Here is a 25,640-nt window from a genome sequence, read left to right on the forward strand (position 1 = left end):
CATACTTTGTTGGGGTTTTTTTTGTTTTTGTTTTTGTTTTACATAGCAGGCAGTGAATTTTTCAACTGCTGCCACAGAAAGCTGTGGAAGCAGACAGTTATCTGTAGGTTCAACAAAGTTAGATCAATTCAGGGGCAAGAGGTCTTGAGAAGGAATAGGCAGGAATATACCATCTAACAACCTCTAATACAGTAACAGTGGACACTGAGAAAGTAGAAGGGGAATGGATGGTAAAGAGCGGCCAGGCTTGCATGCACTCCCTAGCAAGCACCTCCTAAATCCATTGCTAGACAGAGAGCGCTGGGCTGTGAACTTTGGGTGAAGTAACTAGGTATAAATAATGCTGAAAAATATATAGATAAGGTATAGCCCTTAAAGATAATAGAAAATAGCAAAAGCCTGCTTCACCTCATTTGCATGCTTCTCCATGTAGTTGAACGTGTACTCATCAGCATCCACCAAAAGAAAGTTGTGACCATGGAAACAAACTCTGGCTCCAACAAACAGATTCTGAGCCTTGAAGTATTCAGATGGCTCACTCTTAAAGAGCTCCTGCCCTGGCTTCTTAATGCGACCTCTTTCCAAGAACTTCCCACCACGTATCCCTATGGGAATAGAATTGTAAATAATTAATTGTGGCCTTACTTGGGGGAAAAAAAACCAAAAAAACACAAAAGAAAACTCAAAAGGCACCCCAAACCAGCTGATTTGTGTTTAAATATCAGTGTTCATCCTTGAGTTCCTTCTCCCCCTCCCTCTCACTGCTGAAAGAACTGTCTCTGCCAGTGTCCACAGCAACTGTTACATTGTGCATATTCTGTGACACGTCTCATTTGAATGCCTGCCAAACACTTTTCCCTTTTTTTCTTTTCTTTAAAATGGGACAGAAATGTGCCTCTTCAAATCATTCCCATAACCCTGTTGCCAGCCTTTGGACTGACCTTGAGAAACATTAAGGTGCAAAATGTAAGATGCAGGCAATCATCCTTGAACGGTTAAAGCAAAACAGAAAAAAATATTCACAACTTAGGATAGCACAGTCCTAGATCATGAATTATGGTGTGCTCTAATTCTAACTTGGTTTTAAGGGTTTTTGAATATAAAAAAAAGTAGGAGTGGCATGACACTATCTTCCACATACTGTTCTGCCAATGCAATTTAATTGTGATCTGTTATTTTATTTGTAAGCTGTGTATGTCACATTCTTTCTTTTCACATTGCCATGATTTTATTTGTGCCACTGGAAACTGCATGTGGTCCTCAAGGGTATGTAAGATACTAAAAGGAATATTTCACTTTCTAGTACTATCTTCTGGTACAGCACAAGGTTGCATTGTATGTATCAAGCTTTCTAGAAAACATTCTGTCACATGTTTAGTTTTGTCAGGACATGTGCCCTACAACAACTCTGGAGTGCCTGGGGTTTGTTTCCTGTTTATATTTCAGCTTCCAAGCCAAAAGCCAAAAAGCATACTTTAGTAACGTTTAATGACATCTTACATATTAGGTAGTTATGCAAGTCCAATAAAAGGCTGATGAACCGTGTAATAAAATGCCTTTTATAGTCAAAATTATAAATAAATGTGAAACCAGAGTTACTTCTTAAACCAGAGTTTGGAGTAGATGTCTGTCTTAATTGCTTTACTAGCACCGTAAAAGCAGAGGACAAAAACTACACTATGATAATGGTCGGATCTAGCTTGAATCAAAAAACAATTCAAATCACTAATGTAACTCTAATCTCAACACAGTCCTTTTCACCTAGCTACTAAAACAAATATGAAATTTTAGGCTATATAATCCTGGCAATTGTCTGTAATATTTAAACAGAACTGGTCTTCGTAAGATTGGAACTTCAGTCTTGTCTCTATATCCCTACAACTGTGCACTTAGATTGGAAACTTACCTTAATACCTTTGTCCCATAATTGTTTTGTAAACATTACAGGTTAGTACATTCCAAGTGTTATAAAGAAAAGCAATCCAAAATATTTCATTAGGTTAGAGATTTTACACTGAAACCTGAAGAGAAATTTTGATGGAAATCTACAGGAGCCAGGCTCAAAGCACAAAATAAACACCACAACCAAAGACTCTCTTCCATTAAGATCAGATCAGACTTTGCAGGTGTTTGTACAGCTGTTGGCTTGGTCTTACACTGAGTAAAAAAGGGGGTTGTGATCTTCTGCATGGGGAGCCAAGGTTCTCATGCTTTGACCCCCATCTCAACAAGTGCTTCAAGATGTCCAGCCCTGTGCATTTCAAATACAGTTTCACAGTGTTACTAATCATGTGAAGAACTTCTCTGCAACCTTTAGGTTACTGGACTGAGAAAAGTAAGAGCAACTAACTACTTCCATCTTAGGTCTGAGATTTGAAACATTTTTACTTGCTGATTTGTATCAATTCATGCAAATAAAAAGGAAAAAATAGCCCTTTCAACCTGTGCATAAAGGGGACAGTCAAGTTGTTATTTTGGGACTCATTTACTATTTTAACTCATCCCCTCTGTAGGATGTGCTCAAACTTACTGTTCTCCCACCCCATCCACTTCAACACTACTCCTCACGCAGGAATGTTCTCCTTACTCCCATTTTGCATGCCTTATTCCTTTCTTCTAGCCACTTTTATCTGACCTTCACAAAGCCTTCTCATTCTTAACCTCAAAGAAACCTGTTCACTTTTCCTTCAGAGATGACTAAAATGAGGGAGGGATAAAGAGAGAGAAGAGAAAGGGAGAAGAAAGAAAAGAAGGAAGGTGGGAACAGAAATTTCTGCAGTCCCAGGCTTCTTTCCCACTGCTGCTCTGCCACCCCTCCCCATCCCTACTTCTTATCCTGCTTTTTCAAAGCTGTTCTCACTAAACCCTCCAATGGCCAGTTTTAGCCACATCCTTCCACTTCACCTTTCTACCACCTCTGAAAGTCAGCTACTCCATTCACTTTAACATCCCGGGGAAGTTTAAAAGCCATTTACAAATATGTGCCTTTCAAATGCATCTTAAAGCATTTGTTATTGTTGGTATGCAAACTTGCTCATTTTTTGTTTTTCATTTTGTTTGACTAGCAATGTTCAACGGGCTCCCAGCTGCAATCCCAGCATATATTCTCATTCCAAAATAGAAGGTAGCCAGGAAGCAATCTCTGGTCCCATGCTGTTTAGAGCCTGACCAACTGACCACATCTACACTGCACAGTGTGTGACTGATCCTGCTCTGGGTGCTATGGGATGAACCTGGGGTCTAAAGACACAGCTATTATTTTTGTGTGAAAGTAAGTGAGGGCTATGCTGCAGTCCAACAGAGTGGTGCTTTACAGCATAAAATGAGGGTATGTATTGCAGCCCCTGGGTGTGGCAGAAGGATCTGAATTTTTGAGTGTGCAAAACCTCCTGGTATAGCGTTAGATGACTTGTAAGAGTGGAGCAAGCCAAACCTGGTGCAGCCCTGCCCTTACTGCCTTGCCGGAGAGTTTTCTGGAGTTCAGCATCCTCCAGGAGGGGCCCCAGGCTCTGTGGGGCCTTTTGCAATGGCAAAGGAGAACCAGCGGTGACGGAACAGATAATACATATGATTGGGGTCTGAGAATCAAACTGTTCCCTTGACTTCTTTAATTTAACAGTGCAGCTGTACCCTTAGCATCCTTTATGTCTCCGGACAAAAGGAATGCCAGTCAAATGTAATTCACTAGTGGAGAACTGGGCTGATTTTGAGCCTCACAACAGTGTTACATAATAAATATATACATAATTGTATGTGTATTTAGCTGTAATACAAGAAGTTGCATAAATTAGAGGCCACTGGATGGCAGGAAACTCATAAAATAATAATGACAGATCATTGCTGCCATAGACAGTGCTATATCTTGATGTTGCAGTGGAGCGGGGCTAACTCATTGAAGCCTAGGTAGGTACTCTACATATTTTCAAAATATTTCCCAGAGAATTGCTTGTATTGTAGTTGGGGGTGTGGTGCCTATTTATGCAGTCATAATATAGGTGGATACAAGCAGAGATACCATTAGAAGTTCTTGGCATCGAAAAGGCTCAGGCCTTCCCAAAAACCTACCTATGTGCAGGGCACTCTAAATGACTTAGCAGCACCACTGGCACAGAAAAGAGTACTCTAGGAATACAGGAGGGTCTAGACATTCACCACACCTTCATTTTTTATGGATGTGATGTTCATCATAGGTCTGAAAAGGATTAACATCAGAAATAATTTTCAATAAAGGCTTAAATGTGGGGTTGCAAGAGTACTTAGTCTTCAACTGTAAGCTAAATAACTCGACCTCAGAAAGTCAACTGCTGGAACCAGAGCCTGAAGCAAAGGGGAGTGAACAGTCCCCCTAGGGCAGTCTTCGCTCTAGACAGTGAGCTGGAAGTACCAGATAGGCCAGTACTGAGCACGGTGAGCTGGTCCCCATTGCAGGGTGCACCTGAAATACCACGCTAAGGTACTCTGTGCCAAGAAGTGATATTGTGATAGAGGGCAATTCAAGCAGTATCAAAAGAGCTAGTCACAAGGTTTCACAAGAACCTAACAAGATAACTAAGGAAACCTTCTATTACTCTTTCCTCCTTGTCTCTGAGAGACTGTGATTTCCTGATTTTTTTTCTCTCTGATTTTATCAGTCAGTCCTTTGACTGCACATGTTGAGAGATGCCACAGCATTTCTGGATGTTAACTGTTCTGAAACTGTTCCTGCAGACGTTTTGTGGCCTTCACAGAAATACACTAATCTCTCCAACAAGATCACTCTTAGCCCAAGGCTTCCCTGTCTCTCTGAGTTACTGACTTTCTGACACCCTTTCCAGTGCTGTGTCCTTCCATCTGTGTGCAAGACACTCCAAGGAAATAAAAAAATGCTTGAAAATCACAAAACCTTTCATATCCTCAGTTGGAGGCAGCCTACAACAGACAACAGTAGTCAAAAGAATTTAACCATGACAACATTGGGTGACCATGCTCCAGCAATAGGATAAATGTGATAAAGCAACTGAGAAGTAACAAAGCATTTGTCACTTAAAACACGGGTAGTCTGGCTCTTGATCTTCAGTTCAGTATTATACACACACACGTGCATACACAGACACTAGTGCAGGGCAACCTTCACTCTTCAGATGCTCAACACTACATGATTAATGTTGAAGTGTGTTAAAAATATCACAGCTGTTTTGTTTTCATAAGCTGCTTCTATACAATGGATGCTATATAGGTTTCATAACACCATAACACAATCCCACGAAATAAAGCATTTACTCTTTCATTCTTGATGTCTTACATTTCGCATCCCTATTTATCACCAGTTACAATTCCTGTATGTTATCTACTACAAAAGCAAATGTTTAAAGGCCAGATTTGCAAATTAAAATGTAATAAAAGTTCTAACACATTAAACATCCACTTCCAAAAGGATATTGTGAAGTACTGTCATACAATGAACAGAGCTGTTGTGAGTGATGAAGGTTATAAATTAATGTGACATAGAGCTATGCAAGATAATGCAGTAGACCTGCTGATGTAATTCCCATTGCATTTAAAAATCCATATCCCTGCTTCTGCTAGTGCCGAGTCTGGCCACAATGTTTATTGTAAACTCTAATCAAATGAGCAGGGCAACTGGGACTGATTGCAAGACATTACTGCATCTTACCTGTGTTTTGCTGTGTATGTTCAAAAACTGAAATGGTGTCATCACTCAGGAAGTAGGAAATAATAAATCTCCGATCCTTGTCAACAGGACTATCTGTGGTGAGTTTTGCAAGAAAGCGCAGTATGTTACTTTGCATGCCACTTCTAAAAAGCAAAGAGGCAAGAAATCAAAAACAGAGTCAGCACTAAGAAATGCATTCTCCTGAGTTTTGTAACATACATTAATTGTGTTATTCCTGGACCAAGAAGGGAAATGGTGTAAGATTCCCTACTTTTGTCAAAAAACATTTTCAGCTTAAATTAACAGAACCAGCTAGTCAGTCAGATAGAAAAGAATCATTTTCAGGAGAAAATTACTTCTCTGCCACAGGTCTGGAATGAATTTGTATTCATTCCAGAAAATTTATGAAGGAAGAACACATTTAGGTAGGTATATTTTCAAATCAAATTCTGAACAGCAATACATACTAGGATTATCTGCACAAAATCAGGCCCACCAGATGATGTTACTAGTTGGATATTTGTTCAGTGATCGTGCTGCAAATGTTTTATTGCACCACTATATATACACTATCAATACATTCCCAAGCCTTTTGCTAATAGCTTTCTTCTTTTAGGGAGGTTCTACAGGTGAATCTCTAGCATATGACCTTGTGTTCTGCTTAGGCTTCAACAACCACTGTCTGACAAAACATTTCATAATGGAAAGGAAAAAGTTAATGCTTTAATATAGCTAGAGTAAACTGCATGAAATTCAGCAGACAAAAAAAGCAAATGCCAGAAAGTCAAACAGAAAAACAAATCAGTGTTGGACTGCTGAAGCACACGAAATTCCTGACTAATACCTAGACTAAGACTTCTATCAAACTCCTACTGAAGACAGCAAAAGGGGAGGAGGTAGGCAATGGGAGGGTGAGAATATTTGCCTTCTCAGAAGATAAATTTTACTGAGTTTGGAGAATAATTATTAGGGTACCATGTCACTAAACTAGTCCTGGTGCACCTGTCCCTTAGAAGTCTGATGAGCTGCAAATTTTGCTGAAAAAATTACAGCCCTACTTAACATTTATCTCCTTCATGAAAAGATGTAATTAAATAAACTGGAATTATTTTTCACTGAAATACCTGTCTTTCTCCATGAATTTCTTGAAATCTTTTTGGGGAGGCTTGGGAAGCAGACCCATACAGGAGCACAGAGAATCCTCTTCGGAACCAAATCCAGTATAAGGAGGAAATGGGATTTTTGGTTTTGGAGGTGATGGAGTCTTATATGGAACTGGGGTGAAATCCTCTACAACAAAGACAGCAAGACTTATTTATTACTGTTCTGATGAAGCCATTCTACGAAGGATTTAAACTTCCAATATGAATACTTATTAGCCTATTTCTGTAACAGAGCACTGATCAGTGTCAAACCAGGATCCTTCCTACTGTTACAGTGTAGAGTTACTCCATAGAAGCCAACAGCAAAATCATAATTTCTTCAAGGGTTTCAGGACTTCACCTATAATCTTAAAATGTTTGACAAATATCATTAAGACACACAGGCAAAAGGAAAGACAAATATAGTTTCAAAATGGGATAAAATAATAAATTAGCAATTCTAAATTAATTTTTCAGTTTTATTCTTTGAGACAACTTGACTAAGTAAATATGAGTTTCCTGTCCTCTGGTTTTTGCCAGAGGAAAATAAATACATAAGTAAATAAAATTTTATTCATTATTTAAATCATACATATACGAGAAGAATTTGGTACATTGAAGCCAATAGCTTCAGTCCACACCTCACTTTATATAGAGTTTTGGAAGCTTTGTTTTCCCTCATTCTCCCCAGTCAAAAGTCTTTCCTTGCAGTGATCAATGGTCCTGACTATCCCAGATACACAGCAGGAGCTCTCCTGACTTAGCAGAGACATGACTGGTCAGGGACGTGCACTCACTTCCCGTAGCAGTTGCTCCCAAAAGCCCAGCTGCCCTATGGTCCCTCCTTACTCCTCTCTTGGTGAAAATCTTACTGTACCATTTGGCCCGTTTGCTTCCCTGCACTGCTCTCCTGCTGCAACACAGCTTCCAGCTGCCAGTGGGGTTCACGTAAAACTTCAACAGAGTAATACCGTCTGCTGCTTAAATAAGGTTAATGGAAAATGGAAAAGGCAAGAGGAAGTAAGTAACTTGTATATGGGAGAAAGTAAACGGGCAGGCCTGAGGCAAATGAAGACATAAATCACAGGAATATAGGATAATTCAGGTTGGATGGGACCTCAGGAGGTCTCTAGTGTAGTCTCCTGCTTAGGAGAGTCAGCCCCAGGCCAGAGCAGGCTGCTCAGGGCTGTGTTCAGCTGGGGCTTGACACCTTCCAGGACGGAGCCTGCACAGCCTGCCCTGGCAGCAAAGTTTTTCCTGACGCCCAGCCCTGAGCCTCTTGTTTCCACTTAGGCATGCTGTCTCGTGCCTTCCTGCCATACACCCCTGCGAGGAGCCAGGCTGCCTTGTCTCAGCCACCTCCCCATGGGTGGGTGCCAGCAGGGGCCTGGGGCCCTTCCCAGGCTGAGCAAGCCCTGCTCCCTGGGATGTGTTCCTCAGCCCTGACTGTCCTGTGGCCCCACCTGACCTCACACTGGCCGGTCCGTGTCTTTCCTCTCCTGGCATACCCAAAAGGGGACACAGTAACTTGATGAGGTCTAACAAGTGCTGAGCAGAGGGGGATAGTCACTTTGCTTGATCTTGGGGCAGCCCAGGCTGCAGCTGGTCCTCTTTGCTGTGGCCCCAAGCCCAGCCTGCTGCCCCCCACAACCCACAGAGCCCTTCCTGCACCAACACGGATGCAACATGTAGGTCGGAGCCAAGTGGCACAGCACTGCCTGGACGGAGCATCACCTCCATGCCTGGTGGGCTGGAGATGCTGCCCTGAAGAAGGGAGAGCTGCCTGGGCTAGTAATTGAAAGAGAAACAAGGCAAACTGGAAGATGGATCACAAACCACAGCCTAGGGGGCAAAAGGTGATTTAGGTGACCAGTGTATAAAAGTGGATCCTGTAAAAAAGATTTTCAAAAATTTAACTTTTCTACCCAGAACCGAAGAGAGATGAATAACCTAAATGTGTAGCACGGGTTTCAGTGCAAATAGAGGAGAATGACAAAACTGCCGTCACTCGGAACATTTTCTGAATTGGTTTGTGATTGAAATGTTTTAAACACGGATATATCAGAAGATCAAAGCAACATACTTTCTTAAAATCTTGACTTGCCTAACATCAGTATGAAATTGAAAAATATAGAAAGCATTCAGATGTCAGAGTTTTTCTTTGACTTGAAAAAACAATGAGGTCTTCTTTGGCCTTTACCTCTCAGAAGAATATGGTCTGAAAAGCTAATGCCTTCACCTGGATCAGGTGAAAGGCGGTTTTGCAAAAATCATGCCAACATTTTTCTCCATAAAAAATGCACGTGCCCTTTCTGTGATTCAGAAGTGCAAAGGCCAAGCCCCTACGTGAAAGAAACTCCATTCAGCAATTTTCACAGCCATCTCACGTGTGTATGTAAACGTGCATCGAAATACCGTTTCCCAGACGCTGTTTGTGACAAAATTGCCTCCCGAGCCCTGTGCAGTGTGCCACGTTGCACCCCTTCGGCACGCCGCTCCCGTGACGATTACCGGGGGCGATGCCACCCGAGCTACCGGGAGCCGGGAGGAACACCCCGCTCCCCAGGGATGGCGCCCACCGCCCCGCCGGGGGCTGGCGCGCGCCGTTCCCGCGCTCCCACAGCGCCACCTCGTGGCCGCGCGGCAGCCCACGCGCCGCGCCCCGCCCCGCCCCGCCGCGCGCTGAGGTCCGCAGCTCCCCTGCTTCTAATTAGGGTCTTGACTCTCTTTATCACCCTTAACCATTTTTATTTTTTCTTAATTATTCAGTATGTGAATTGGCACTAATAATTTCTCCCTCAGCGTCCGGAGGTTTGTGGCAGTGTATTCCAGCAGAAACAAACCCCGTCTCTTTGCACGGCCGCAAATAACTCGCTTCCTGCCAGAAGAGTTTGGGAAGCCAGGACAGGCGGTTGAACTGATGAACCCAAAAGACAAGCTCATGTGTTTCCATGCCGGTCACAGTGCATGCACATTAGTACTCACGCATAAGGCATTCATCAAGAAATCCTAAAGCATTTCCCTTTGCATGTACTTTAGCACATGTGGATGAAAATTAGATTTATAAACTAGAAGGAAACTACAAATAAAGAGGAATATCATGTTAGCCCCAGAGTACACTGAATCCCTCACAACCCAAGACTGGAGTAAACAGAGTCCAAAGGGAAGTTCTGTGCTTTGGTTCCCACCCTTTCCCCAAATAAAATGACCTTATTTCATTCAGATTCACTACAGAGAGCAAGGCAAATGTCCAGCCTCGTGCCACCTACAGCTTCCAGGATTTTAAAGGATTATATATTCAGATTCTCTCCTGTGAATAACGACGTTCAGAAAGAAATTGCCATGCAGAAATACAGTTTATGAAACTAGTTAAAAACCTGTTTCTGCAACATTTAAACAGCCCCATGAGGTGCAGTAGACTAACGGCCGTACCCAACCTCAAATCTCATTTCAACTTTGCTCTGCCACACAACGGTGGGGTAGAATCAGATAACTTGCACTTACACAAAAAATGCACTCCCCTCAAGGTTATCACTGTTTCTTAAGAAAATTACCTCTGTCCAGTCTGGAAAAAGAATCAATGCTCTCTTCTTCCAGGCTGTAACATTTTCAGTGAGAATCTACAGTGGGTAGAGGATAAATTGAAAGTCCAGGATTACAAATTTCAACTTCCAGAAAGAATAGCACAAGTATTTCTCCCATAGACAATTTCACCCCTTGTTACTGCATCAATTGATGCCCAGCAGGAGAAGGCTGGCTCTAGGGGATTTATTTCACATATATATTTCAGATATATAGTATATCAAATGTACCACATACTAGTAACTTTTTCTCATGACATCAAAATCTGAGTGAGAGTTGAAAAAGCACCAGTAACAGCAAGAAACAAAACAACTCCAGCTTTAGCATTTTTAACATCTTTAGCATATAAACAAGCTGAAGATAAGGATAGCCTTCTTAAGAAAAACTAAACTCCTCAAGAAGAATTTGTTGCCACAGAGGCAGCATTAAACCAGCTTGAATAGGCTTGTCTGCTTTTAGTTTCAGTATAGACTTTAAGATTTTGGTATACATCATAAGATTACCTTCTGCCCTCAGTTGAAGAACTGTAAGAAACCCCTCGTGCTAGATAAAACCATTTTCAAGGAAGGGTCAAGTGCTACGTATTTTGGATTAGAGTGATAACCATACTGAATATCCGCATATCCCAAGCAGGCAAGAAATTCTACCTCCAGAGGAAGAGGACAGACACCTCTGAGCATTACAGCTGAGAACAGGAGAGAGATATCCCACTAGCCTTTGACAATAGAAGAGGTGGTGATAACCTGGAGGGATGACACTTTAACATGATGATTCCTACACATAAGAGGAGATGTATAACAAACAGCTGAGACCTGTTTTTGTGAGAGTCTGTCCCACAATTTAGGCAAGAAGTAAAATAAGAAGACAATACCACCACTTTCACAACTTTGACATGCAGGATTAAAGAAAACCTAATGCTCATAGAACCGTCCATGCAGCTAAAACATGGCAGTGTTCACTCTGATTCAAAGAAAATCTCCTTTAACAGAGTCTGCCTTCATGATTACTCCAGTTACCTAAGGAAAAAAGGCATCTCTAAATGCACAAGTATATTTAGAAGCTGCTGCTCAGTCTCCACCACATGTAGTGGAGAGGTTAGACGCCACAGAGACTCTGATCTCTGATGAGTCTACTGAAAATTGGCAGCAGGCTTTAATGCCCCCACTGAGGGAAAAGTAAGAAGTCAGCTGTTATCCAGCAACAGCTGCCTGGCCAAAAGCACACACGTACTGGCCAGCCGATCACCCCGCACGCTGCTCTGCCCAGGCAGCAGGTCAGAGAGGGAGCCTGAGAAATGAGGGGGTGGGAGAGGGAGGAGAGCTGGGACAGGAGAGGAATCACAGGGTGCTGCGAAAAGGCGTAACAGACAGGCTTGGGAGGTGCCGGGACATTGAATAAAAATCAGTAGGAAACCAGATTTTACTGGTTTTGTTACTTCAAGAACAATCTGTTACTTAAAAAAGAACACTTGATACTCAACTCTACACTTTATACTCAATTCTGTGCTAAGATACTGTATTTAGTGAAAAGAATGAGTATCAGCTTCCCCCCACGCCCCGCACATCAGTATATTTTAAGTTTCAGCTGGCTGACCATAACACCTACATGGCTATAGAATATTTTTCTCCTCTGAGGCTAACACTAGCAAGTCTGGACAGATAATATCACACACATTAAGGCGTTTTTTCTCTTGTATTCATAGCACTGCTAGGTGACATTAATGTCATTAGCTTCCTGTTGAAGGGCATTAGCTATTGTTTATCCGTGGAAAAGCTCTCCTTTGCTTTTCACAAATGGTATAAAGAGTAAAACAGGCAAACCCAACATTGGAAATATATCAGATATCATAATCACTCACTTCAAGGGAAATCTAAACTGCCCTTAATTCTCCTAAAGGGCAAATTCCACCAGAAAACAACTACTACTGAAACTGTGGAGTCAAAAATAAATGTTGGACTCTTTAATGGCTTTGGCAGAAGAGTATAAATTGAAGTAATGTGAAAACACAGTAACAAACAGCTGAATTGATACCATGAGGTGCTGAGCCCTGTGCCTTGATTTAAGAACTAATTTATCCACTTGCTTACTTTTACTTAAGTAAATGGTCTCCCTGGACTCAAACTGCAATTAAGCATGTTTCAGTGTTTAATTGGATGGAAGCAGAATGCCAGGCACTTTGTGGGACTAAGCCCACTGAGAGTACCTTGTATGTCCACCAGACACAAACAAAATTTCTAACTCACTAAGAATAAATGGTGAAACCTCACCTTTTCAAAGCCTGCTTCTAAGCCAAAAACTAGCTTGATTCTACTCCTAGTCCCTTCTAGTTAAAAAGTCACCCTACATTTTTTTTTTAATCCTGATGGGGAAGCAAGGAGGAATTTCACAGCAAATTGTGAGAATCTTTTATCTCGTAGAAAGAGTGTATTTTCTCTGAACAAGACAGGCTGCATCAAGATGGATGTTTTTTTCATGTGAGACAGAGTCTCTGCTATCATGTATCCTTAAGGGTACGTGCAAAATGCTTCCCAGTTTTCTGCAGGTCTCAGCTAGAGCACATCTTTGTGTGTTATGTGTTAAGGAGGCAGAGAAACTGGAGAGAGCACTGAGAAAAAACAGAAAAATTATCACAGATATAAAAGAATGGACTATGGGGAAAGACTGAAAGGTTTCCCCTAGCAGCAAATGGCCTGGGAGGAGGGTAGGTTGGTAAAACAGTGTATTGGAATAGTGTTCGAATATGTACAAGGTTGTTACAAAAAGAGGATACTGAGCCATTTTTCTCCATGTCCAGTAACATGTAAGACAAAAAAGTTACTCGCTCAGTTTACACAAACAAGCTTCTGAGTAGCTATTAAGCAGCATTTTTAACTATGAGGTTAGGACAAGATACCTCAGGAGGCAAAGAAATCTCCTCTACTGGAGGGTGCTGATAAAAGGCTATACAAACATCAGTCAGTGACCATCTATGTATATATGCTATCCTGCCTCAGAACAATGGGAATGGACTAGACCACCTACGGTCCCACTTTTCTAGAATTCTGCACATCAACAACTTCTGACTTCTCCTAACTTATAAACCACCTAACTTTAATACCCAGAGACAGAACCAGTAATGACTGAGCCAGCGTTATAAGAGGGGGAGAGCCTTTGCGTTCATGTAACACTTGGCTATATTGCTTGGTTGATACAGAATGGTCAGCTGCGTTTCATTTATTGCCTGCTGTGAGTAAGAAATCCCCATTCACTGTTCCAGGATATTTTGCTCAGGCAGAAGATACTGCTGCCAAACAGCGGCAGCAGTCTTGGCTGAAGAAATACTCAGGGAAGAACCCCCTGTTTTGCATCTCTGGAGTCAGACTCACTATTATTATAGATAATACTATGGATATTGAATATGGCTTCCTCACACACTGGCCAGTATAAGAAAAGATTTATTTTGGTACAGATGTGCCAAGCTATTATTAAAAAAGTCCTTATGAGTCATGTTTTGCAATTAAGAAATTTAGTGTTGTAATGGCAGTGCTACAACATTTCTTTCCCCCAATGCAGCAGACAAGTTTTGATCCAAACACTACACTATCTGATCACAAGTCAAGCTGAAAGAAATAGTCTACTCAGGTATTTTGTTTCACAGTGTGAGAGAAAGGCCATAGTAGGATTCTTCCAACCGTCTCTGAACAGTCAGACACTTAGCTATACTTTTTGAACGAATGAACTGCCAGAAATTAACTAAGTTGTTTTTGCACAAAGATGTCCATAATAGAACCATTAGCAAGTCTGACTGAGGGAATTCAAAGACAGATAAATGAAAGCCCCTATTGTTATACATTTCCAAAATGCTTTTCCATTGTGGACATAGTTGCTAAATGTTTCCAGAATTCAGCACTGAAACTTCACGGGATACATACTCTAATGGTCCAGAATACACAAAACTGCATTGTAAAAACCAATAATGTGATACACTACTACTGCCTTGTCAGAAAATCTTATTATGTGAGGATTCTGACATCCATATAAAATGAAACATAGTATAATGGGGAATAATTTAGCTCATTCTACTTACTCGCTCACTACATGCTCTTCATTATTTTCTGACTGCAAACACAGCTATTGGAATGGGAGGGGAAAGGAAAGGAGAAGAAATGGCAGCCTATCCATATGACTATTTTGTCATTCTAGTTTTAAAATAGAGACAGTTAGGAACAGAAAATCTACATTATGTGTTAGTTTTCAATGGAGTAACATATAAAAAAGCCCTTCTGGATCACCTGCAAAATTACTGCTTTGCTGTTAACAGCCTACAACAGATTGTTATTGCTAAAGGTTTTAATGAACATGTTTTGTCAGTAATAAAATTCAAAGACAGCTCTGTCAAACAAAGTGTAAAAATGCTCATAAGGAAAGGATAATTATCACTACTTACCAATTCCGTACTTTGTCCTGTAATATTCTTTAGTGAATTCATCACAATCACAGAGTATTATCTTCCTTCCCCAAACATTAATTACTGCCCCTATTTTCAGGTCACTGTCTCTGTAAAATTCCTGATGCACTGCTCCTGTCTAATGAAAGAGGAAACTTTTATATAGCAGCTCTATAAATCTCAGAATCCCACAACCTTTCTTAAAATCTAGGTCATTTAGTGCATGTGATTTAAAATGTAACCTTCATAGCCCATTTGCAAGCATTTTTCACCCCATGCTAACCTACATCACTTTCACAAATACAGAATTTACATACAGTAAATCTCAGTAGTTTTCATTTGCACTATTCTCCAGTGGAAACACAATATTATAACTAACTCTGTTGTAGAGGATAACAACCACAGAAATTACAAAAACTACTATAAAGACATTCAACAGCTGGAAGCATTCAGTAACATCTGACCTTACGATTGTCCAGAATGTACCGGTCTCTGTTTCCTAACTTTCCAAACACATTGAGAACAGTGCGACTGGTGATTGCACCTGGCTGATACAGCTCACTAGGAGCACACTGCAAGAAAAAAGACAAACTCTTAAGAAATAGAGTTAACAGCAAAGAAAAAGAACTGTTACCTTAGAATTAGCAGGTTTTTTACAGACTGTTACTGCAGTATTTTCTTGGGAGACTTTTTAGTAAATTGTAAGTTAAGATTACAACACTAAACCTAAAAGCCAGTTATACATCAAAAGCCGGTATGTATGCCAGAAGCAGCATTCAGAATCTTACTGTGTATCCAGGAGTAAAGTCTGCATTTTCTTGGAAGTAAACAGAAAGTAAAGGTTAGCGCACACAAAGTAGCACATCGTTGTCAACATCTGTTCTAAAAGCTATTATTTTGATGGGTAATAATTATAAAAACATGCATAAGAACCACTCAGAGTTGGTCCTACTGTACGCTAAACACTGCACATATACATGGGATTCAAGTCAGAATGATTCTATTGCTAAAAATGTTAGTATTTTTGTTTCTATTGTGAGTTTCAAAATTACAATAGTAATTTATCCTAGTAATATCAAACTTAATACACAAACGCACTACATTTTTAAAAATTATGAACAAACTGTTGATGCAGGGTAACCAAATTGAGTTATTTTGTCTTACCACCTTCCCTGACACCCCAACTTTTGACTGATCTCCTCTGCTGTCCTTCTCAAAATTTCCACTGAATTCAGAGAAAGCCAGCCCTTAAAATTGCAACATGCACTTCAGTGGTAGAAGAGGTCTGGTAATAGAGCCACTGCTAAATCAGCATCTCAGAACATCAGATACACAAGGTGAGAAAAATGCAGTATTTTTCTGAATGTTTTTTGCTATAAAATCTCACATAGATCTATAGCCTCATAAATAGATGACTAGTATTAGAAGGAAAGGAGAGAAAATATTTCCCAGTATTTCATTCCATCTGTGGGTTGAGTTATTCTATCACCAGGTTCTGTTCAGAGTGATACAGAATTGTATCCAGCTTATTAATTTTATAGTTATAATAAGTTAGAGGACTCAAACCCCTTAAAGATTTCGCCAAGAGGAGCATTCCCAAATAAGCACCTGATTAATGCCTGACAAAGCTCATTCATGGATTCCTATTGATTTTAACTAGATTTGCATAAGGCCCCAATTTTAAGAAATCACTCTAGATTTGCTAGAAGGAAGTAATGTTACGGAATACTAAACCTGGACTTTTCCAAAGGTTCCAAATATAAGACATGGATCAAATCTGAATTCACCTCAGTTTTACATTAGTTTATCAGTATTAATTACTTTTATGGACTTCCATTAATGCAGAACTTTATTAATACCTTTACCTTAATACTCTAACATGGCAGAAAGAAAACCATAGGATATCTTTCTGACTAAACTGTCTCCTTTAATTTAGGCATGACAAGCCTGAAGTTATTTTTTTCCCATCACTTATTATTATACAAATGTGTGCAAAACCTAAATCATGCAATTATGATTAATACTCTGACAACACTTTCTAAACATCATTACAAACCTAATACAGGATTTTCAAAATAAGGCATTTAATATTTCTTAATTAGCAGAAGAATTTGAAATAAATTGAAATTTTCATTCCTGACCTTTGGAAGCTTATCTCTTCTGAGGAAAAGTGGAACTGCATCCCGGCCTGAGTTTACTGGTATGATTTCTTTTAGATCAATAGTATCATCAGACAAATAATAGTGCAGAACAAGTTCCCGTGGGTCATGAAACATGGATTTGGGATCATCCCACACACAGAAAAAACGTAAAACATGTCCATCATGCTCCAGAAATTGTTTCAAAGTGTCAATGCGCTCATAAGGACGCAGTGGCTTCATACTATCCAGAATCTGCAGATAAAGTAGAAATTTAGAGAAACACCTTTTTAATTATTTGCTCTTAAAAACAAGATAACAAACTGCAGTGTACCATCTAATCTTAAAACATGCTTTTAAGATTTTCAAATAACACCACGTAACTACAATACATGAAACACTATTTAAGCCATTACCAAAGAACTATTTACAGGGTTGCTGTGCCCTCAGAAAACATATGAAAAGAATTTTGGATTGGTTTTGATCCTTGTTTTTCTTGCAATAAGGTCCTTCAGATCAGGGAACTGTTGAATTATTTATAGTACAGCTCATATTTTCAAATTGCCCACGGTAATCAGATGACTACAACTCCAAACAGCATCACCCTTCCTGACTTACCTCCTTAAAAAGTATTTTTTATAGATGATGTGGTATAAAGAATTAATTCTTTCCTTTCCCTTTAATGTTTTCTTTCTTTTAGCTTTAAAACATAGTTTCTTAACTTTTGCTTCATGTCATACAGTTGGCAGGTACTGGGTATGTGTGTTCTCTCAACATACACCAATAGGTCTGAAAAGGAATAGCAAATCTCCAACTACAGATATATTCCAGCTAATGTGATCTATGACAAGATGCTATCTACAGTCATGGTTGCTGCAATATCCGTAATACTACAATAAATCAGATTCCAGGATGATGATTCAACCTGAGAACTGCATTTACATACTGTTAGTTACAGTCACATACATAAATGGTGACCTGAACATTTCCCAAGTCAAAATGCATCATGTCCAAAATCGGTTAAAGGGGCAAGACAGTCCTTCTGATCCAACATTTTACAAAATTGCTTTCAAAGAAGAATGGTGAGAGACCTCAACGAGACGATGTAAGCTGAACTATCTTAACAGAAAGAACTGTTGACTCTGCGCAGCTTATATCATTGTCTATATTTATATCTATCCACTGACGTGATTTCTGGCCTTGAAAATCTGAGAGGGAAAAGGCCTGTTCAGAGCATCAAATTTTAAAATAAGGAGAGCAGAACTAAGTTTTGCCTGCCAATGTCCCTGCTGATCTGCAGCACTCCTTCCATTTCAGGCATCATCATGCTCATACTGCTACAACCCAGTTATTTGCCTTCCCAGTACCATCTTTCCTCCCTCCTGACCCTTGAAGATGCAATGAAAAACCAAATAGAGCGACAGAGCCAGATAACAGCATCCACGGGATATTGCCTCCAACAACACAGAAATATGAATCTAAGGGGTCTGCTACATTTTTCATTGATGCCACTTCCTATCTCATCATATTCCTTACTTTCCTCCATACCTTCATTTTCTGGACATCTATTAAGAGTCTGGTGCAAAATGATTTAATTTTGCTCAGAACAGTCCAGAGCAATACACAATACACACTAAATAAATAAAAAAATTACCTTCCACAAATATGTCACAGGAAAGTGAGAGCATAAAGCATCCAGAATTTGCTAAAAAACTTTACCGTAATTTCTCAACAACTGAGAATACTAAGACATAGATTTGAGTAATTTTTGGTCTTCTGATGCTCTCATTTCACAAAGCTTTTTCCCCTGCTCCATTCTCTTTAGACACACGTATGCACAATATTTGAATGTTTTGCGCTTTTTTTCCCCTTAAAAAAGTAAATCTAAGCAGGTGACACAGTACCATATGTAATGCTGACAGTCTGCCAATATCAAGACAAGTCAGCATGTGTCAATATACACCTGCACCTATGAGGCCTAACCAAGGGAAAAGGAACCCATGGCTAGCCTGAGTCACCACTATGCAGAACCAGGAGACGTACTACAAATACTACTTTTCACTGGAGGACTGCAAAAACCCTAAAAGTATCAATGAAGTGAAATCAACATGTTGGCCTGAGAGTGCCTTAGAGATATGCAAATTGTCCTACACATCTCAGTCATAATTACCTTCCATTTTTGCTGCTGAGAGCTGCAGCAGTTTTCTCAATAGAAGGATTAAGTTGAATGCAACAGACACATGGAGTATTTGTTGCTTTCAGAGTATTAGGCTGGATATATAACGACAGGCTGCATATCGAGGACCAACAGTCCTAGCCGAGTCAGGTCAAGAGAAAAATAGTGTGCCATCTGCACTCATATTATTCAAGAAAAACAGAACTGAAAGAAACTGTCATTATTCCCTACAGAAAACATCACTCCCACTACAAAGAGAAAAGACCCCAAATCCTGCAGAGGGAAATCCACATAGCAACCAGGAGCAGTGAGTGACATTTTTGGAGGAGGCATGTATGTGCTCCCATATACTCATGGAAGGGGGAACTGCCTTCAAATAAAACCTCACAATCCTTAAAACTGCAGAGTGCTGTATTCTGTGTGGCAGAAGAATTTGCTTTATATATGCAAAGGGCTGTTACTAACATGTGGGGTAGACATGAAAGATAGACATACGAATAGACCAAGTGAGTGTGCAGGAAGCCATGGATGTGCTTGAACCACAACTCCAATTAGATCTTCCTTTAAACATTTTAAAAGTGTTTATTATCATTAAATTAGCTCAAGCAAAACCATAAGTAGAACATATAATAGGTCCATTTTTTTCTTTTTGGTTTAATACTGAAAGGTTTATTTTATTTTTACCAATTAATTTTGGTTTATTTCAAAAGATGTGTGAACACATCAGGAGAAAATCAGTTATATTTTGGACTTCACTATGTTAGTACAACGAGCCATATAATAAAATTTTTAAAAGCAAGTTTTTTCTTGGGATTTATTATGTTGAAATAGCTACTTTGCTATTTGCTATTAGAGAAATATTTTATATAATGCATATTACTAATAGCAATGGCAGTTCTATTAAACCCAAGTTTTCACTATTACTGCCTCATCTGACCTTTTGCCGTTCTTTGGTGTATGGGTCATCTGGACGATCTGCGGGAGGATTTAATCTAACTCCCATCTTCCTCAAGAAATGTTTTGTAAACTGGTCACAATCTATAATCTTGTATTTTCGGGCATAAAAGATTACTTCTATGTTGATATTAAAATGATCTATAGTATAGAACTGATTTTCATAAGGAGGTGGAAGTGGAATCCGATGCCGTCGAACAATAGTTCCTGTAAAAGAATTAGAATAAATTCATAGAGTAAATATCCTTTGCTCTAAGGATCACTTCACAGACTTGCTAATTTTCTATGCTGATATGACCAAAACAGCTGAAGCCATATGGGACAAACAAAATTATCCTCCATTAAACAAAAGAACTACTAGGTAAGAGTATCCTTTTTAATAACAACAATATTTCACACTGATCATCTTCTGTAACTGTAAGTTCTAGTATTTTATTGAGGTTCATACAGAAAATTACCACCTTCTGGAGAAAACTGGAACCACTGGAATAAATTCCCATTTGTTGGTGCAAACATAACAGGTTGGTATTATTTCTCACTATGAAAAGAGATGTCTTTTTTTAAAAGCAACAGCAGTCTCCAGTACTCATTAGTATCATTAACTTTTCTTTTAAAAAAACACACCCATAAAGTTGTGCAAAAACCATGTGGTGGGGTTGTATGGGAGGGACAACATTCATCTGTAAGTTCTGCAGGGTGAGAAAAGCCATATGTAGCTAAGGTTAGAGAAAAAACCTGCCCTACCAAGGAAAAAAGTGTGACCCTATCCAGCATGGAGGCAGGCACATTCAACTAAGCTTCCTTAAGGAGCACACTGAAAGTCGAGACCACAGAGATGAGCTGGGCTGATTGCTGGGCTGCAGTAAAGAATCCAGCTCAAAAATACAGAGCCAGGAACTCATAACCCATAGTCTAACAGGAACACTATCCAAAAGAAAAAGAAAGGCCGGGAGGGTGGAGCAGAAGAAAAAAAAGAGACATTTTAGCTTTGTTAAAGTAAGCACACACTTAAATTTTCCGATAGTCTTCAAATGAAAGGACTGTTATTCTGAGATCATTGTGTTTGTTTATATTTAACACATTAAAAGAGAAGGAATCTGCTCTTGGTCTATCACCTGAAAACTCACAAATACATTGATGAATTGGGTAATGCTTCAAATATACTCACTGCTGATGATTAAGAGACTGAAGCATCTCTCATAAGAGGAAAGGTTGAGAGAGCTGGGTCTGTTCAGCCTAGAACAGAGATGGCGGGGGGGGGGGGGGGCGAGGAGGCACGGGCAGGTGGACTAATCAATGTTTATAAATAGCTGATGGGAGGGAATGAAGACGACAGAGCCAGACTCTTCTCTGTGGTGCCCACGGACAGGACAAGAAGGAATGGGCACAAATTAAAAGATAGAAAATTCCATCTTAACACAAGAAAATTTTTTTTACTGTGACGGTGATCAAACACTGGAACAGACTGCCCAGAAAGGTTGTGAAGTCTCCATTCCTGGAGATACTTAAAACCCAACTGGACATGGCCCTGGGTATCTGGCTTTAGCTGACCCTGCTTGGAGCAGGTGGGTTGGACTAGGCATCTTTAGACACCCCTTCCAACCTCAATGATCCGGTGATACTACAACTGTTTTAGAAACAACATATAAACTCAGCAGATTAAACAAAAATGTGACACATACATTAAAGAAAGGTGTGCAGCTGCATGTATGACGAACTACGATTTATTTTGAATAAAGTTAAGAGTTCACAAAGAACAGCAGATCAGCATACCTGGGACTAAACTTTTTTTCAGCATTATGAGAGAACAAAAAGGACAACAGTGAAAGTTTTGCCACATCAATACCTCAATATAGTCATGTGAAAATACCCTGCAGAGAATAAAAAGATCGACCAGCCTTCAACCTCAGGACCTTCACTGGGCTTACCAAGCCAGACACCTCTGTAACACCAGCTTTATAATGCAGATACCCACTGGCTAAGACCAGAGAGGAACCAGCAACCCATACTATTATAATAATTCCTTGCTACCATGGGTTCCAAACAACTTTAAAATTACAGTAATTACAAAAGGTTCAACTTCAAGACAACTACAGTAAACACAAAAAAATTCCAGAACTAAAAATAGTGCCAGTACTAACGTACTACTACAATAACAGTTTATTAGACACAATTATGTAAAAGGTCTATCTCATTATCTCTCACTACAGAACTGGATCCAGTGCCCTTCAGCTGTGCATCTGGTAGGGTTTCCCACTGAGTCCCGTTTGATGATTTTCCAGCACTGCTATTTTGTTTTGGAGGTAGGTGGGGGTGGAGGAGGGCCTGGGGAGAGAGGGGATAAAGAGAAGCAGAAAAGGACAGAGAAAGATATCTCTGTGTGGTTTTGTCTGCTGTTGAATGGCCTTATTCCCAAGTTAGTCCACGGAAATTCTTCATTGTTCGCTCTATTTCCCCAAGGACTAATCTGTATGAAATACCTTCCACTGCTACATTATCTGAGTTGTTTGTTAACTTCCAACTCCTACAATGAAAACATACCCTTAATTTTTCACGTGAATAAAGCAGCAAAGCAGATTTACTTTATGTCCTCATTAAAATAATTATTTAAGAACCCTTGAGCATTCTGATGTTTCACATGTACCAAATCCGATATTCTGGTTACTGACCTTTGATTGTAAAACAAATTTGAACCTCCACCTCCTTAAACATTACTTAGACACATATTTAAGATTCATCCTTGTGGAAATGTTAGAAAACATGGTAATTAGTACATTATAATATGATGCAAAACTGCATCACATTACCATTAACAAAACCACATACTTTAAAATGTTACCTGTTTTACACTAATCCTTCAGTCACCCCTACAAAAATCATCAGATAATATGCTGTCAGAATAGTCCTCTATATAAATGCAAATCCTGTTGAATCATCATTTTAGTGGAAACATAATGGCTCACAATTTTCTAATATGAGGTGTTTTCTGAGGGCATATTCACCTCCAATCTGGTGAATAAGCCTTCAGCTAGTTTTTCATATCACTTTTCAAAGTATAGTACACATGCCCGTTTTCTTCTGAGGGATAAGAATTTCCTTCCTAATGGAAAGTGGCTTGTGAAGATAATATCTGTAGCAATCCTTTGCTTTTATTAGGTATCACTGTACCTGATCTACACATGTAGAGGATACATTTCATATTGTTGAATTTGAAATTTAATAAAACCTGATCAGCTGAGGTTAGGTTTCAAAACAGCATTTTTAAAATTGTCCTTCCTTCTGGAAAATAATTACATCTCTACTTTTCTAGAAATTTGCTACAAGCTGTTAAAGGAGGATCTGGGCATGTGCAACACTCAGATTGCTCAGGATGGATGGCTATTCTTGATGTTTCTTTTGTTAGTTTATTGAGCAGGCTATCCTACTGCACCACCAAGCATTATTTTAAATATTTGCATCTCATCAGGCTAAAGCTCTCTACTGTGCTCTTGTAAAGGAAGTTGAAGTACTGCTTTTCTCTGACAGTGAGGGTGGCAATGAGTTCCCACACCATAATCTGCAGCGTATCTTCTTTTCTCTCAGGGCTTCTGATTATTTGGCAACTACAGCAGCAGCTTAAGAAGACCTGAATAGTAGTGAAGGCTTTTTGACTACGGGGCAGCTCATGAAGCTGAGCAGCAAATGATTATATCTCTGCTGCTACACTGCTCTGCAGGAGAAAGGAAGTGGTATCAAGAACTTCCTCAGCACAGCTTTCTGACTCCCTCTGCACTACTCAAGAGTGCATCAGAGGGAAGAGAGGAATGGGTAACACCTGGAGTTTGGACACTCTTCAACTGCTTGCACAGAAAGGAGGAGAAGCAACCACTACTGTTGCTGCAATAAACAAGGGGGCTTCTTACATTCACTTACTCACTCATCTCAAAACATCTAGGCTACCATCAAGTAAGGCAAAATCACAATTACTTCCAGGCCTCAAGGGAGGCCTCTTAGATAATCGGTCACATTGGAGGAGCTGACTGCAGCTTCACTTTCCCGCTTGTACTTTCCTCCTCTTCAGCCAGCTGGCCTTGGGAACCCAGCCAGCAGGCTGCTCCACTCTCTTTTTCAGCTGGCTGACCTTGGGGAAACCAGCCAGCTGCTCCACTCTGCTCTGGCTTGCAGGGTCTGGATTACACTGGAAGCTACAGTCAACCCCATGGGACATAAATGACCTTTTGATAAGACTGTATCAGCCAGCCACAGTCCTTTTAACTGGGAATTTAGATCTACAAAACACTTGCACTGCCGTATTGAGCCTGGCTCTCTATGGGAGAATTTATTTTTATATGGGAAGAATAACTAGCACTCTTGTTCTGGAAGAACACAGTGGAGTTTGTTATGTGGTCGAGTTTACCATCCTTCTCTTCACTCTGTACTCACTTATCTTTAGTTAGTTCTTGTGCACTGTGAGTGTCCTGGTATTTTTTGCTTTGATTCTGTTTTCTAAAGTTCAGGTTGGCCTCTGCATTCCTTTGTGTTTTGCATTGAATCTCTGTTTGTATAGATTTCTTCTAATGCTTCTAATACTTTCCAAAGTTCAAACTACAGCAAGGCAGTTTCCAAAATTAAATGAAGTTTAAACTTCTGTTATTTAGTAGCAACCTTATCTGCCCAAATTCATGTCCAAGTACAGCAGCCAATTCCATAAAGCATTTTTTAAAGTCACTGAAATACACTTCCCACAGATCATTTACTTTGTCACTCTGAGGGTTTGATCAATAGTAAAAGTACGTTTCTTAGCTGGTTTTCCCCCCGAAACCAAGTTTTTTTAGTTTTGTAAAATCATAATTGAAGTTTTAAATTCTTCTGTCTTCTTTGACCACAGCTTCACCAAATCTTCCTGCAGTCCATAAGCCTCTTTATTTTTTTCTGCAAAGCCACAAGTACTACCCACAGTGGAGAGTACGGTGGGAAACTACTACATTTCTCTGATCCCACCATGCCCAGGGACACCCATTCAGATCATCAAGCTCTCATTTGTGGGTTATGGCACAAGCACGGGTAAACCCATGGCCTTAAGGCATTAACCAGCCAAGCTAAGAAGATCTACCTTTGATCTGCCCCACCACCTGCCTTTGATCTACCCCACCACTGCTATATCTGCTCTTCAAGAAGACTGCTGAGAACAGCCATTTCAGCTGTCTCTTTTACATCTTTCCCACTGGGGTAAACATCCAAGTTAAGATCCCCACCAATTTCTGCCTTCAACAGCTCAATTCCACTTTTTCCATCACTGTTTTTCACTGTTCCTCCTTTACACAACCCCTTTCCTGCCACTGCAACTCTCCAACTGCTCACACAGACTGAGCCTATCCTGCTCCTGATGTTCCCACTGTCCTTTCTTCCTTCGTATCCCCATGCCTGTGCTCCTCCATTCAGTACAGTTCGCCTTTCAACAACCCAAGCTCTCCTACAGTTGAACTCTTCCTGGCACTTTAATTAACTGCAACACCGCATTTCAGCAGACATGCAGAGGACAGCATTATGGTTAAGATCCTGAACTTCAGTTCCCTTCATCATCCTGTTA

General features: G+C 40.0%; 1 protein-coding gene across 1 annotated transcript in view; it reads right to left on the reverse strand.

The window, feature by feature from the left end:
• The window catches only part of EFHC2 (EF-hand domain containing 2), a 61,441-nt gene that overhangs the window by 19,981 nt on the left and 15,820 nt on the right, over positions 1–25,640 (reverse strand). The window contains exons 4-10 of the mRNA XM_055801814.1: positions 20,055–20,278; positions 16,945–17,196; positions 15,268–15,375; positions 14,804–14,942; positions 6,778–6,943; positions 5,654–5,796; positions 409–605 (exon numbers count right to left, since the gene is read on the reverse strand). Of these exons, the coding sequence (XP_055657789.1) occupies positions 409–605; positions 5,654–5,796; positions 6,778–6,943; positions 14,804–14,942; positions 15,268–15,375; positions 16,945–17,196; positions 20,055–20,278 (1,229 nt within the window). The remainder of the gene's footprint in view (positions 1–408; positions 606–5,653; positions 5,797–6,777; positions 6,944–14,803; positions 14,943–15,267; positions 15,376–16,944; positions 17,197–20,054; positions 20,279–25,640) is intronic.

The sequence above is a fragment of the Falco peregrinus genome, chromosome 4 (assembly GCF_023634155.1).
Source record: "Falco peregrinus isolate bFalPer1 chromosome 4, bFalPer1.pri, whole genome shotgun sequence".
NCBI lineage: Eukaryota > Metazoa > Chordata > Aves > Falconiformes > Falconidae > Falco > Falco peregrinus.